The following is a 15536-nucleotide window of genomic DNA, read 5'->3' as shown; positions in this document are numbered from 1 at the left end:
AAGTATTCTATTACTGCAACTGGGAGCTAAGGAAACCATTTAGCTCTTTTAGTGTGGTGGTGTTTTCAGGAAGAACAAACAAAAAATCCAAGACAAGACCGCTGCTACCATCCTTTATTGCTCAACCTACTGCAGTCTCCGCCATTCAATTGACTATAGCAGTGTTCGGAGTTCACCTAAAGTGTAATAATCCAACTGCAATTATTTGGGTGGCTTTTATGGTTTTCATCAGTTGCCAGACAAGAATCTTCCCCAAAACTATCAGCTGCCATGTTTCTCCACCTGGCAGACACAGCGCAGAGATGGATGTCACATCCACACTGAACAAGACTTACATCTACTTGAAACCAAATCTTCAAGAGAGTGATCCTATACACAGCCTACTAAAATGGAGAATTCATTACTTTGTGCTGGAACCCCAGGTACTGATGCTCAGGTCTCTTCTAAAGTTCACATTGACCTATTTGGGACCACAGGGCATTCCTGAAACAGGGAAATGCCAAGAGTTGTCAGGAATACCAGAGCCTTAGTTTTCCCCACTTGTAGTGTGGATCTTACCTCAAAGGTCATCCTGGAGACAGCATCCTGCTCAGAGCAGAAGACTCCCTGCCGCTTCCCCCTGCGGTCCATATTCGACTGTTGGGTCATCACCCTGTTGTCAGTCATGCCATAGGAAGAGTCCCAGTAATATTCTGGCACCTTGACTTCTGAGGGGTTCTGGTTATATGGCTCCATTGGGAAAGGCTTCATTTTTTTCTCCAGAGGTTGCTGTTGCATCACAGGAGGCTGTAAAGACTGTTCAAAGAGTTTGAGAGGGTCCTGGGCCTGCAGGTAATAGGGCTGCTTTACAGACATGATCTTCCCCAGGGAGCCTTGGACTTGAGGGGGGTTCCAGAGCTGCTTCGATGAGTCTGTCTGTGGATACTGAGGCAGAGACACAGGATTTCAGCAGCAGAGAGGAACAATTCATGTTACCTGAATGCCCAACTCCATCCAAGCTGTCAGCCTAGCTCATTTGTGACAGCAAATCAGAATGTTTGTGGAATGTCTGTGTTATTCATCAAAAGCAATTTCCATAGGCATCTAATGCTTTCTAGTCAAGCTTTAAACTAACAGCCAAGTATAATCCTTACTCTATCTAGTACCTTTTAACCCAAAAGTCTAAAAACTAAACCTTTAGTAAGGTACTGAGCCAGCATTTTGCTGCCCAGAACATAAGCAGGGTCTCACCATTCGGTCCAGATTTGCCAGAAGGGAGATTTTCTCCAGCACAATGTGAGCAAAGGAACTAAGAGCTGTAAGGGAACTAACACTGCAACCAGTTAGCCAAAAGGAGAGTGCAGATGGAGGTTCACACTCAGTCCTCATCACACAAGAAAACTAGAAAGGTCTGAGACAGACATACCACGTCCATACCTTGTCTATATCAGAAACACACAGCAAACAGATGACAGAAAAGACATTCCATTCCAGTACATACCTTCCTTTCAGCTACAGCATCATATGTTCACACCCACCAAACTTCAGCTCATTTTCAAATTTGCCCAGAAGTTCACAATCAAAAAATTCTTTAATGACAATTTTGAAAGGTAATCCAGGAAGACAAATCTTGAATGTTGCCACTTATTTTTTAAATAAAGCCCAGCATGTAGCACAGGGCAAGTTTACCTGCTGGAATCCAGAGTGGTGTGGTGGGCTCTTCCCCAGGCCCTGGACAGCTTTCGTGGGGGACTGTTGCTGCTGAGCCAGAGCTTGGACCTGTAACTGGCTTGCGGACTGTGCTGCTGCCTGAGCTGGTAAAGATGAGAGGGGTTGCTGGGAAGGAGGTGGTGTTTGCTGAGGTCCCTGGGTCATTGGCCCTGGTCCAGAGGGCCGTTGCTGGCTGTAAGGAATGTGGGACTGTTTCCCACCTTGCACCTGGTTTCCTGTAGGTGAGTGAGCTGTGGGCTGGAGGAAGGTTCCTGGGACAGAAACACCACTCGGGAAGGTGTACCCCGTGCTCATGGAGAAAGCCACAGGAGGGGGGACAACATAGGCTGGAGGAGGAAATCCTGGAAAAGATGAAAAATACACCTTTAATCACAACTTGGCAGAGCATACAAGTCCCTCAGAAAGCTTTTAGTGGGGGTTTCTCTTCCTATGCTGTTCATTTAAGAAAGGAAGCACGAGTCTACACACATGCACTACAATGTCATTTCTCACCTTGGCATGTGCATGGCTGTGATCACACAAGGATTCCAAGTTTGTTTTGGAGTTTTCTTGTAATATTTCAGGCACTGATAACAGTCAACCATGGCAGTATCTAAGGGTCATATGCTTCCACATCCCAGTGTTCCCTGCCCCCCAGCCTCCATGCTTTTTTTGACCCCCCACTAACTTTTTCTTTCATTGCTCTTGGGTTTTTTATGCTTTACCCCCAAAGATTCCTCCCCTTCAAATAAATTTTCAGGGACTAAACTTCTGTAGGAACAAACAGAAGCAATCAAGACAGTAAGTGCACTACCTCCTCTCAGAAGATCACCAGTCCCTGGATCAATTTAGAGAGAAATAGAGGATAACCAAATGAATCCTCATATCTGTAAGATCAATTCCTTCCCAGCAGTTTACACTGAAAAGCCAGGTTTGGAAGGCAAGCTTTAATTCTATGTCTCACAGGACAGATTTTATGCCGACTTTGGGACAGGGAACATGCCCATCTGTCTTATAGTGGAGCTCCATGTAACTGGTGCAGGGAAGATACAGTTTCCAGTTATTCCACAAGCAAACCGGGATAGCAAGGCATGACAGGCAGACACCACAGAAAAATGGGACATGCAGTGCAGCAACAGCAGCAAGCAGGACCACACAAATTACAGCTTCAAATTGAAGCAAGAGCACCACTACATAAAAAGAGTGTTTTAAAGCAAGCAGTGTGATTGATCTTTTGCAATGGATGTTCAAACTAACTACAGGAAGAGCCTAGTATGAAGTTCCTTGATCTCACACCCACTAAACTAGAAGGCAGGTGGCAGATTTCATGACAAACCTTGACTTCAAAGCATAAGGAATCTTACTTATCTCATTTCAGTTCTGCTATGCCCCTTTTTACTATTTGATAAGATATTCAACAGGAAAATCCATGTACATTAACAGAGCCCCTACTTCCAGAGGCTGTACCAACCACGATTGCAGGATTTTCTTCAGTCAACAATAGCTGACAGTTCAAAAGAATGATGCAAATTACCTGGCCGGCTAGGAAGGGGAGGGAAGGCTCCTGGGTGATGAATAGGGATGAACTGGGAACTGCTGGCCTGACTTGGAGTCTGAGTTACAGGTGTTTTCCTGGCTTCAGATACTGGAGTCTTCCTCATCTCTGTCTGGGATTTCACCTGACGCAAAAGAAAGTATGAGGAAATTAGAACATTTTTCCTAAATTTCCACATCAACCGTATCATGTCTCAAGCCAAAAACTAAACTCTCAGATTGTCTAAGCGATTATTTTCTTTTCCCTAAGTAACTGAGAGAAGTTTGGAACACAGAGTCCTCCTCACTGACCTCAGGCAGATTACCCGGCATGTCCTCAGGCACTTCTCGCCTCACAAAAGCACTCAAGGATATTTACTCAGAAGATGCAAGGGGCTCCTCCTCTAGCATGAGAGTGAGAAGCAGACATAGTATCTCACACCATCCAAGGAACTTACCATGACGCTGCTCACCTGCAGTGTTTAAAAACAGAAAGTGCAGATGCTACTATGCTTCTCCTAGGGCACTGCTTCAACCGAAGTCATGCTACTTACCTGCAGCACCTTAAAAAACAAACACTGGCACATTCTTCCTAGGGAGTTCTCTCAGCCTAATCCATACGGTGATGCATATGCACAAGCTCCTCCACACTATGGAATTCTTTTGACCCAGAGCATACAAGACAAACAGCAGAAGTGCTTCACCTCATTCAGTTTACTGTGTAACTGCGGGGCGTTCTGTTAAAAGAGCTGCACCAGTTAAAGGCAGAGAGAAGAATGTAATGTAATGTTTACCTTATTCTGAGTCTCCCGCAGTCTGGGTCTTCCTGGGGAGGAAGACAGAGGGGAAGACTACTTTCCCTTTCTGTTCAGCTCAGCAGAACTGCCTGGAATGCAAGATGGAGCAGGCAGGAAAAAGACAGCAAGCAAGGAACCCGGGCAATACAGAAAGGGCCCAGGAGCAAACCTGACACCAAGCCTCAAATGTGAGTGAAAGAAGGGGTTGTGTCAGGGATCAAATTAAAAAAAAAATCCAAACCAAACAATAACAATAATCCCCACACCACAACTGTGTGAGGTTATTTAGACATTTAGTGCTGCTGAGTTGAAAGGAGATACAGGGCAGTTGTTTTCTGCCAAATTACAGTAGTAAAGGGATATATGCATTCAAATACTTTCCTAAGTTCTTTTTCAAATTGAATTTCCACATTTAGAAATTATGGGAGTTCTTTCTGCATTTGTAAAATTGGGAGGTTTGGGTGGATTTTTCATTTCCCAATAGAAAGTCTGGACGGAACTCTACCTCAAGGTTCTGGCTGATGCTAGACACTACGAACAATGCAGGCCCTTGCTCATGCTGCATCTCTTCACCCTCCATCACATTCAGCATATTTAAACTTACATTGTGCTGTCCCTTTTCCTTCCACAATAAGCCAAATATTTTTATAACCCCTATCAAGCACAATGCATTCTTTTATGGAAATGCTGGAGAATTCAAAGACACATTTACTGCCATGGCCTTTTAAAATGCGAGCTCTATCCATCAAAAACTCAAGTATGCTAGAACATATTTCCAGAGGATGGCTTTCAAAAGTCCCCATTGCATGATTTACAGTTACCTTTATAAAAACCTGAATCACTAAAATAGATTAATCAAGACAAATTTAAGTTCCTTCCTTGCTTCTATTTGTTATCACCTCAGAAGTGTCAATGCTACCCAATATTGACCCTCACGATAGTCCTAAATGCCCCTACAGAGTGCTTGAGGCTTGAGAGAGGCACCATTTTATCACAGGGACCTCTTAAGAGTGTGCTACATTTTGAGTTAGTCTGCATTCAACTTCCTTGGGTCCAAACATTATCCTCCCTAGAGAGCAGAGATTCAACCCAGATCACATCCTGCCTGAGCATGCAAGTTTCCCAAGTAAATACAAAGCAGGACTGATCACTTCTCTACTATATTCTTCACATTTTTGCCAAGTAGGAATTGCAGCATTTAAGCTTTTGAAGGCAATGAACTATGTAGGATATAAAGCGTGAAACTGCCAGGAGTGCCAAAGCAGAACGCACACAGCCCACCAACTGGTATGAAACCTACACTGGTTTCTCAGTGTAGGGGGAAGCAAGCCCTCCCTTTATTCTGGAGCAGGTCTGGATAAGCAAGTCCACCCAAATTATGCAAAATAAAAGGTGTTTCACTGGATTTGTTGCCATAAATACAGCTGATGGCATTAAAAAGCCAACATTAGTTTCTATTCAAGAAGAGACAAACAATAACAAACAACATCACAGCAGATTCTGCTACAGCTGAGTAAATCAAGCAAATTTCTGATAAATAAGCTATTATCCCTATCCAGAAAGCTACACATAGTCCTCAGATCTGGTTGGTTTTTATCCACCTGAAGTCCTCATTTTGCAAGAAAGGGGCACAAAGATCAAAACTGGGAGTTACACTCAGACCTGCAATGACATTCCAGATGCATTTGACAAATAAATTAGAAACTTGCTATTCTAACTCACCTACACTGGTTTTCAGATACCAGAATAGTGTTCCACAAAAATGATTGCCCCCTGGTTTCTGTAGCCTTTACAGAAACTCTTTGTACCCCAAGGTATGGTTCCCCTGCAAAACCAACTGAATAATATGCTGCCAGTTCAGACATTTAATTTCATAACCATGATGTTTAACAGCAAATCATCAGAAGGAAAACAGGGAGAATAATCCAAGGCTCCTAAACAACACAAGCTGAAAAAACTGAAAGAGATGGTTTGTCAAGCCTGGGGACAATATCCCAATTGCACAGGCCTTTGGAACAGCTGCAAAGAGGAAGAGGTACTCTGCAGACCTGCCCTGGGCAGCAGTAATGGGCTTACAAAGAGGCAAGGGACATAAAGTGCATTAGGAAATAATTTCCATTTGCAAGAACAGTGAAGAACTAACACAGTTTCTCTAGGGACATAACAGAAATCTCCACCACTATCATTGAATGGTTCCAGTCATCATCAGGGAATGACTGAGAGATACAGCCAAATTGTCCAGGTACAGATCAGATCAGTCCTGAAACATTCCACCATCATTTACTATGACTCAGTGGAAGGCAGACTAGCAAATTCAGTGTTTACTTGATATATTTCATTTGTAATGCTCAAAGAAATAGATAAAAAAAAAAGCATGCCCTTAAAAAATACAACTGGTAAAAGAGCAGCTAATGTGAAAACAAACCATTCTGGCCAAGTGCCTGAGCACAGATTGATGATTTAAGAGCATAGTGGCTTTCCTTACTTCAACAGAGACAGCTGATTATCCCCAGACTACAGAGGATCTCACTCCCCATATATACAATTTGGTGCTTTTGTGACACGTTCAGTTTGTTGAATGTGCACCAGTCAACTGAAGTGAAAATGCAGAGTACCCAGTTCCTTCACAACAGTCCCCAGAATGGCAAGAGCATGACTACAACCTAGCCACATGAACTGCACTGGTGGCCTAAATAATTTGTGGAATGGGTAGAAATGTGTTATTAAAGACATACAGCACCTCTCATTACACTCTTTCCCCCCCGCTCTCTTTTTGAGATAGCATCAAGGAAAAGCAAAGAGATCCCAAGATCACCATCACCTGGTCTTTGAGATATAAATATTTTATATTATTGAGCGTTAGCTGCATGGTCCAAAGCAAGACCTCAGCTCTACCATACTCTGCAAAAGCAGTGACTGCCCTGACACAACATGACACTGCCTCAGGAACAGTATCCCTCTCAGCTAAAGGCTTACCTGAACTGCCACATTCTGCTTTCCTGCTTCCTGCATCTTATCCAGGCCACATTTCTTGGTCTCATTCTTTCTTTTATTGTTATCCTTCTTCCCATCATTCTTATTTGCTACTATTCCTTTGCTAAAGTCCCGTCTCTCCCTCGCCATGTCCTTTGGGGGGTAGATCCGCCCTTGTTCTCTGTTCATCTCCCGGGGCTTGATATTCTCTTTGAAGGTGACCATTGGTTTTTCTCCTGCATCACAGCTGTTGCTCAGGCTTCTGCCAGAGGACAGCACTGATTTAAGTCCAGGGCTCCCATCAGCACACAGCGGCTCTGTCATGGATGTCTCCTGTAAGGCGAGACTCTCTTTGGCTTCACTAGGGTCCTCTAGTAAGAGCTCTGGGATTTCGGTCACAAACAAGAGCTTTCCTACCTCATTTTCACATTGAATCAACCTGAAAAAGACAGGAAGGAATTAAAAAGCAAGTACATCATAAACTACATTACTTATCGTAATCAGTCTGTGAAGGAATAGCATGCTGACCAACAGAACATATTATTAGTGCTGTCAGCATCTTCTGCTCACATTACAGCTAATTGCTGTGTTGACATTACAGCTAACTGCTGTGTTGAACAGAGAGAAAAATAACATTCCACCCTGGCACCTGTGTCACCTCAGCTTCCAGTAGCATGGGAAACACAAAGTACTTGCAATTACCTTGGCTGGTTATCAGCAATCCATTTGCCTGTGAAGATCAGGCGCTGCTGACGTATCCGACGTTGCTGCCCTTCTTTATCCCCTGTAATTGCCTGGTGGCCTTTGGAAAAATCCAAGTTCCTAGTATTGACACAGAAGAGGGAATATTAATTACACAATTACCCTCTGCAATATCTTATTTTTCTAGAAATATAATGTGTCAGCATTGCTCTGTTAAAAGCTGTGAACTTTTACCAGATATTATTCAAAACATGGCTGTTAAGAGATGTCCAATTCACATATGTAATTCTCATCTGGTAAGATTCATCTACATTAAAGAGGTTCAGCAGGGACATGAGCAGTATTATAACCTCAAGAATTTCTTAGGACTACACTGTCCATTGCTGTTGTTTTGAAGAGACCAATATCAATCCATACAGCAGTAAACATACATAAATAAGATATTGTAGGGAACAGGCCAATGTCTGTAGAAGCTGTGACATCAGCAAGAATGCAGGATCCTTAAACTGTAACCCACCTGAATGAGGGCCTCAGAGCCAGGAATCCTTGCAACTCAAATTCTTCTGGAAGGGGAGTTGCTGACAAAGAGACAGTAAACAGCGTAAGGAAAGTATGAAAGCATTGAGCATGGGCATCACAGCAGATACCACAGCACGGTCTCTATACATACTAAAGCCTTCTATTAACCGGTCCACCCCGCAATCTGAGGAATTCAGGAATGATAAAGCAGAGCAGTCTGCTCAGAACAAGAAAAATCATTTGCAAAGTATTCACATGAACTAGTACAAGACAACTTGGTTCCTTATTTGCTCTTCAACTGTAACTTCTCACATAAGCAGGATAAATATTGGTTTTCCCAGTTCTCTACAGCACATTTTACAAGCATCCTTACCATTATTACTGGATAGATCTTCTTCATGAGGTTGGAAACTATTTAGAAGAGAGATCAGCCAGGGCCATATGCTAAAAATTAGAAAATAGGACAACCCTAAGTGAAAACTGCAAAACATGGGATGCGTTTGCTTTACCAAAAAAACACTGAATGCTGTTACCACCACAGTTTACATTAATCCTCTGATTCCCAAGAAAAGTTTCTCACAGTGTCAGTGAAGAGACCACTTTCTTGAAAGAATTACTATGCCTAAAAAGCCAACCTAAAGTTCCCAAGGAAGCCAGCCCACAGCACAGTACTCATTATCCAGCAGGCCAGAGAGCTTGCTATGAATTTAACCAGATAAACCTAGAGCATGAGCAAGTTCTGTGAGCACCTGGCTGAAATTCATGCTTTCCAGTCCAAAGCTGATGGCTTTCAAGGCACAGTCAATGAATCAGTTTGGGCAGCAAAAACGACACAGTTGTGCAGAAGTACTTCTGCTCCATGAACAAGAACACTGTATTGTAGTGCTGGAGCATTTACCACCAAGGGAAGAGACTCTAAGTAAGAGCTGCACTGAGAAAGATCATTAAACTAGAGGGGAACTTGCAGTCCCCTGCCTTGCCCTCACAATACCAGTAACAAGCAATGACTGGAAACTCTTCCCAAAGGCCTTGGAGCAAGCAATTTTAAAATCACACTGATCACTGCATAGGTGGTTAACATTTAACTCCTACCACCAGGCTGCTTGCTCCTGTTTGCTAAAAGTTCCCACCCAAAAGTCCAAAAATCCTTCTGCTTTACTGATGGGCACCATGGAAACAACAGAAAACTACTTGAGATGCCCACTGTGCTCCGTGTAGGAGAAATTAATGTGTCCTCCTCAGCAAGGCTTTCAGCATCATCCAGCACATAGCCTGGAGAATGCACTGTGCCCCCAACAGCACTGTACACCCTCAGATGCTTTCCCATATGGCTGCAGGCACAGACAGCATGATCTTCATGATTATTCTCCACATTACACTGAGCAACATTTCCTTCCCATGACTGACAAGGAGCAAAAGAAGGAAAAATACCCCAGAGGTTTCCAATGAGGCAAGTAAAGCCAATATGTTGTCCAGAAAATGGCCTCCTTCAGAGAATTACAGAATGGTTTGGCCTGGAAGGGACCTCCCACCCTGTGCCATGGGCAGGGACACCTTCCACTACCCCAAGGTTGCTCCAAGCTCCATCCAGCCTGGCTTTGTACACTTCTAGGTATGGGCCAGCCACAGCTTCTCTGGGCAAGCCGGGCCAGGGCCTAACTGCCCTCGCAGCGAAGGATTTCTTTCCAACCAATCTAAATCTGCACTCTTTCAGCTTAAAGCCATTTACTCAATGAATTACTATGTGCATGTCCACTCTGCAGGGACTACTTGATATCAAGTAGGTATCTTGCCTATTAAAATACAGGCATAAGTCTTCCTTCAGGATGTGCGAATGGCAATTGTTATCACCATCTCAAAACCATATCTGAACTCTTTTCCTTAATCTTGCCTTTAGGAATTCTGTGGTTTAAGCTCTCAAAACTCCACGGGGTTTTTTGTTTCTTATTTAACAAACCAAAGTTACAGGCACCCCTGTTCCCCATGCATCACACTGCTTTCCTTGGAGTACCCATCTTAGGAACAATACTCATCCAGATGCATCAGTAACGGTCACTCTGATCCTAAGAAATCACCTTACAGAAACACTTTATTGAATAAAAGTAATTCAAGAAAAGTTAACAGACTATTAAAAAAAAACTGTGAGTTTTGAGCAATTTAAGCCTTAATTTATGAGATTAGTGGCAAAAGTGAAAAATCAGAGCAACAGTCCAGAACAGTAATGCTTGCACTGACATTTAAAGAGCCCCTCTACTAAACTGAATTTAATTCCTAGGTGACTACATTCCAGCATTGCCCAAGTGATGGTTTAGGGCAGGAAATTAAGGCAAGTATTCTCCTGCCACTTCCCCCAGTAATCTGAGAAATCATTATACTAGGAACACTCAGTAGTTATGCTCAAACGGGACATTATAAAATAGATCCCCCTGATTGTAAAAAACTTACAGCAAACCTATTGACAATTAAAAGAATCAATCTGCTCATGTAACCAACAAGTCTCATGTTTTGCTTCATGAACTTTTTGGCACATAAACCTTCTATCCTTTTGGTATCCATAATGATGAGTTGTATGATCACTTTTGCCACAATTTGTGGATCAACAGTAATTAGGACGGTCATTCAAGAAAATGTAACAAGAGAAAGATTAACACTCACTACCGTCTTTCATCAACCACTGCCTCCTGGAAAACACTGGGCCTAAGTTTCAGCCAGTCCATCGAAACCTTCACAGCTGGAAGAGGATATGAAGCCCCAGAGTCCTGGTAGTCATTTTGTAAAGGACACTTGCACAGAACTCCAAGAAATGACACTACAAACAGAATAAGAGGAAAAAACAAAAGAAAAAAACTCCATGATGTGGGAATGATGCTTCAATTTTGACCGAATAACCTAATCAAATATATCCACCCCATAAACCCCTATTCTAAGAGCTAGTTTTTTAGAACAAGGCAGCCCAGCTACCTCATCTTAATCAATCCACCAATAGATCACAACACAGGGTTTTAATAGTTTTTTACTATGCAGCAGAATCTTGATGTTTATATCCCTTCAACTGTCATGGCAAGTAATTTTGGTAAGTTTAAAAAATCAGGTGAGACAAGCCCAGTGCAAAAATATTCACTCACTTATTTATTAGAAATTATCAACTCAACTACCTACCTGCACTTTATTCACTTCAACCAGCACGCACACAAATGTACTGGAGCTCTGCAGGTAGGCACCCAGCCCAGACCCCTTAGGGCACAGAAGCTAGAAAGCACAGAAGCTAGAAAGACTAACCATACCAGTGTGACCATGGTGCCTTCAGAATCAACGCCAGGCTGGAATTTGGAGAAATCCAGCTATTTAGAAATTTAGGTGTTGACAAACAAGGCCAAGCTGACAACAGGCTCAGTCAGGTTAAGCAAATCAGCATTATGTGGCTAGAGTCTAAAATGCTCTGGACTCTCACTTATCTCCTGGTTGATATTACCAAAGGCAAAGAAGTAGCTGAGGTCCTGCTGACTCAACTTCAACTTCAGTCCTGTTGAATCAGAACCAGTTACATTCAAAGCAACTCCCAACTGTATGCAGCCAACTGGGGAGCAGCCCCTCAAGAGGGGTACTACTCACCGCCAAGCTGGATCCAGTTTTGTACCCAAGTTAAAATGTTCTTTCAGAACCAGGAAAATGATGCAGAATTCTGTAAAGCTTCAAACAGAGTAAGGCTGGACACAGAAATCCAGTATTAGTCAGCACTGCTGACATAAATGATCCTGCGTGACCATCATCTCTCACAACTTTCTCCCTAATGTCTATTCTCAGCACTTACCTCACAGAGCCATTAAGCTACATCATGACAGGAAATTACTAATGGATTCCACATTGAAATCAAGAGAACTACAAAAATCAATTAGCTCCCACACTTACTGAAGAGAGACAGGAGCTGTGTCCAGCAGAGCTGCTCATCCTGGCTGTAGCTATGTTGCTCTGTTTCGTTGCTGAAGTCTCGCAGGTGGTGGAGTTGGAACAGGTTGATCACAGTAATATGGACTAACTGCTGAGAGTTGAAGGCCTTCTGGAACAACAACTTCTGCAGCAAAGACACAGGGTGTATGTATTTTTAGATGGCAAAGCACATGCTTGAAAGGATTGGCAGTTGCTCCTTCACTGCTTGACTGATGTTTCTGCCCTTAGGCAACATTCATTCTGGATTTCATTTTTATATGCTGGTCATCCCTCCCAGCACGGCACTGGGCTTCCCAGGAGGACCCCACTGTTAAGCACAAGGTTTTTGCTTGTACACCAGTACAGACACACAAGAAATCAACATCCCCTTTGCATATGGTTCCCTTCCAGAGCAAATGCAACTTTGAATGTGCACTGACAGCTGCAAAGGACTGTAGATCCACTGGGTTTGTCTGCCTTTCAAAGAACCAGCATGAAGGTGACATTTTTAAAAAACACCCCAGGAAAATTTAACTACTGCATGGTTATGCATTAAAGACTAATTCCGTACCTGACTTCATGGGTCACAGAATGCCTGCTAAATGAGCAAGAGCTATTTACAAATGCCTTTCAGTAACTATGCCAGAAAAGACACCTTTCTCAGGACAGGAAAAGAGACTTCAAGGCTTTTTTTGGGGAAAAAAGGAGCTATCCTAAATTTCAGCCAATGTATCTCCAGACACAACAATCAGGGAATCAGGTGGATTAACTAGTGTAAGCATCAAGAAAAGGTTTAAGCTCCATGTTCACCCTTGGCTCTCTCTTTTAGGGCATGAACCACTGTACAGCTGACAACTCACACAGGCAGAGCTGCCAGCAGAACCACCCAGGGCCTGACTGATTGCTCCCAGCCCTCCAACTGCCCTCCTTAGCTCAAATGAGTCACAAAGTTAGACTGATTCACTACCATACAGCCAACTTCATATCCACATTCAGCTTACTAAAGCCAGAAAAGTTGCTCTCTGATAAATTAGGCTTTATGTTGCATAATATAAACAACAACAAAAAAAGTAACCTGAACAACAAAAGCAGGGTTCAATTAGCTGTTTTAACTCTCTAGATCAGTCCAGAAAATGAAGACTCTTCCACATGTCAGAACAATGCTCATAATTATTGATTATAAGCACTGTGGAAAAAGCAGTACTTGTTCAATAGCCAGAATCACATATGGAAAGAGAGATACAATTAGTTCATTTTGAAACAACAAATTGCCAGGGTGGGAGCAGCTCACATTGAAAGTTAATTCATAGCAAGTTCTGTGGTTTTTGAAATTTATTTTAAAGACAGTGTGAACCCAGCTGTAGCAGCACAATTTAAGACAAAGAAGTGTAAAAGCACACTGTAAAGAACATTTGTGATTTTTTATATTGTCAGACCACAGCCTTTCCTAATTTTGAAAAGCATCCACTGCTCCACTGAACATACCCATCCTCCCTGCTTCTTTCCACAAGTTAGGAAGCTGAAGCAGAGCAGTTTCCAAAAGGCACTTACCAGTCAACATTATGTCCTCTCTGAAACTGTACTACTTTGCATAAATACCTTACTTTTAACATCCTTTTGTTTTGATCTTTGCTGCATTGTCCAACATAAATGAGCTAGATATAAAATCAATGGGACTCCTGTATTTTCCATGGAACACATGTTCTGCCTAGTTCTACTCTGCACAGATTAAGGTTGTATGGGACACTTTTCAAGGTCAAACTGTTAACAGGAGAGGCAAGTTTTCTGAAGCAGATTAAAAGCTGCTTTAATAACCACAGGGAGTGAATGAAAGCATCCAAAAAATTAAGCTCTCAGAATTCCTCAGGCCACCAAGCCCAGACTTCACAGATGAATCAAGTCCTTTTCACAGGTATTCAAGAATCATCTAGGTTAAAGAGCAGAGAATCAACAGTGGCCACTGATTTCCCCTGTATCTCCACCAACAATAGACCATGTGTCAAATAGGAAAAATCCCTAATCTTGGCAGAAGTTACCAGAACTATCCAATGTCAGCTGCAATGCAAACCTTCCCCAACTGGCTACTTGAGCTTCCTGCATTTTATCATGTGAAAGAACGATTACTGGGCTGTAATTGCAGAACTCAGCTGTTAAAAATATTGTCAATATACTAATTAATATGTTGTTAGAACTAACCTTGAACTGTTCTTCCAGCTTTTCTCGAAGAGGGCTCAGCTTCTCCAAGCTCTTACTCAGGTACACATGGCCATGAAATTTAATAAAGGCCTTGATGAAGTCAGACACACTCCATTGAGTCTTCACCTCATCACGACTGCATTTAGAATAGAAACACCTCATTCAGTCTTTGGAATTACACACACCTGCACATAACACTACAGAATTACTCCAAAATGAGGGAGGGGAAAAAAGCTACTTTTTGTGTCGGCACATGAAGCAAAGCTACCTTTTGTGTTGGCATAATGTGCTTATTTCCTGCATTCACTAATCACAATCAGAAGCATCATAAATTCTTTGTTCCATACACTTGTGAGGATGCTCAGACTAGACAAGGGTCGAGGGATTCCTGTTTCCACTGCTAAATATGAATAACTTCCAGCAAGGCAGGTACTTTTAGAAGAAATATCTTTCAGCTTATCTGAGTGGCAATAATTTACTCTTAGTCTCACCTTTCCAGTGCTTTAGAAAGTGCTTTTTGTAGGTTAGTGGAGGCAGCTGGGAAAGGAAACTTCACAGCGATGCTTCTGCAGTAGTAGAAAATTGTGGTCAAGTGGTCTCCTTTGGAGGAAGCTAGGATAGCCAATTGATTATAAGGCTGACCTAAGAGAGAAAAAGACAAGTTATCCAACAAGTTGTCCTGGTGGAAAACATGCTAGATTTCAGAGTATGTGTTGTCACTCGGAAAGGGAGCATGAAGTCATCAGTTCTTCAACAGACAAGGCTCAGATCCATCTGCTGATCCTTTCACTCCAGCCTTGGATCTGGTACCACTTCAGTGAAAAAGCTTCTAAATTTGTGGTGCATCAGCTATTTGGGGTTTTTTTGTGTGTGTTTTTTTGGTTTTGTTTTTCTGGTTTTTTGTTTGTTTTGTTTGGGGTTTGTGTGGTTTTTCGTTTTGGGGGGTCTCTGATTTTGTTTGCTTGTTTGTTTCAGAGGGTTGAGTTTTCATTTTGTTCGGTTAGAGTGCTACTGGTTAAAAAACTGAATTACTGGTTTGAATAGCCCAGCTCAAAAGTGACTTATCCTTCTATTACCATCCCTACATTTTGGGCCACTGTAAGACAGTAGCTAAAAAGCTAGATCCCTGAACTAAAGAACTCATTAACTCCTATCAGCAACTTGAAAAATCCCATTTTAGCTACTAAACTTTATAAATTG

At 42.4% G+C, this 15536-nt stretch overlaps 1 protein-coding gene across 7 annotated transcripts in view; it reads right to left on the bottom strand.

The window, feature by feature from the left end:
- Positions 1-15536, bottom strand: part of SMG7 (SMG7 nonsense mediated mRNA decay factor) — a 53097-nt gene that overhangs the window by 8575 nt on the left and 28986 nt on the right. For 4 of the 7 annotated variants that reach the window (XM_058843333.1, XM_058843335.1, XM_058843339.1 and 1 more), the window contains exons 7-17: positions 14828-14978; positions 14337-14472; positions 12123-12285; positions 10869-11022; positions 8587-8657; positions 8212-8272; positions 7695-7814; positions 6996-7431; positions 3224-3368; positions 1669-2051; positions 559-924 (exon numbers count right to left, since the gene is read on the bottom strand). In XM_058843333.1, the coding sequence (XP_058699316.1) occupies positions 559-924; positions 1669-2051; positions 3224-3368; positions 6996-7431; positions 7695-7814; positions 8212-8272; positions 8587-8657; positions 10869-11022; positions 12123-12285; positions 14337-14472; positions 14828-14978 (2186 nt within the window). The remainder of the gene's footprint in view (positions 1-558; positions 925-1668; positions 2052-3223; positions 3369-6995; positions 7432-7694; positions 7815-8211; positions 8273-8586; positions 8658-10868; positions 11023-12122; positions 12286-14336; positions 14473-14827; positions 14979-15536) is intronic. The other 3 variants (XM_058843337.1, XM_058843336.1, XM_058843334.1) reach the window with 3 other exon arrangements.

Source organism: Poecile atricapillus, chromosome 7, assembly GCF_030490865.1.
Source record: "Poecile atricapillus isolate bPoeAtr1 chromosome 7, bPoeAtr1.hap1, whole genome shotgun sequence".
NCBI classification, from domain to species: Eukaryota; Metazoa; Chordata; class Aves; order Passeriformes; family Paridae; genus Poecile; species Poecile atricapillus.
This window is presented reverse-complemented; position numbering and strand designations above follow the sequence as displayed.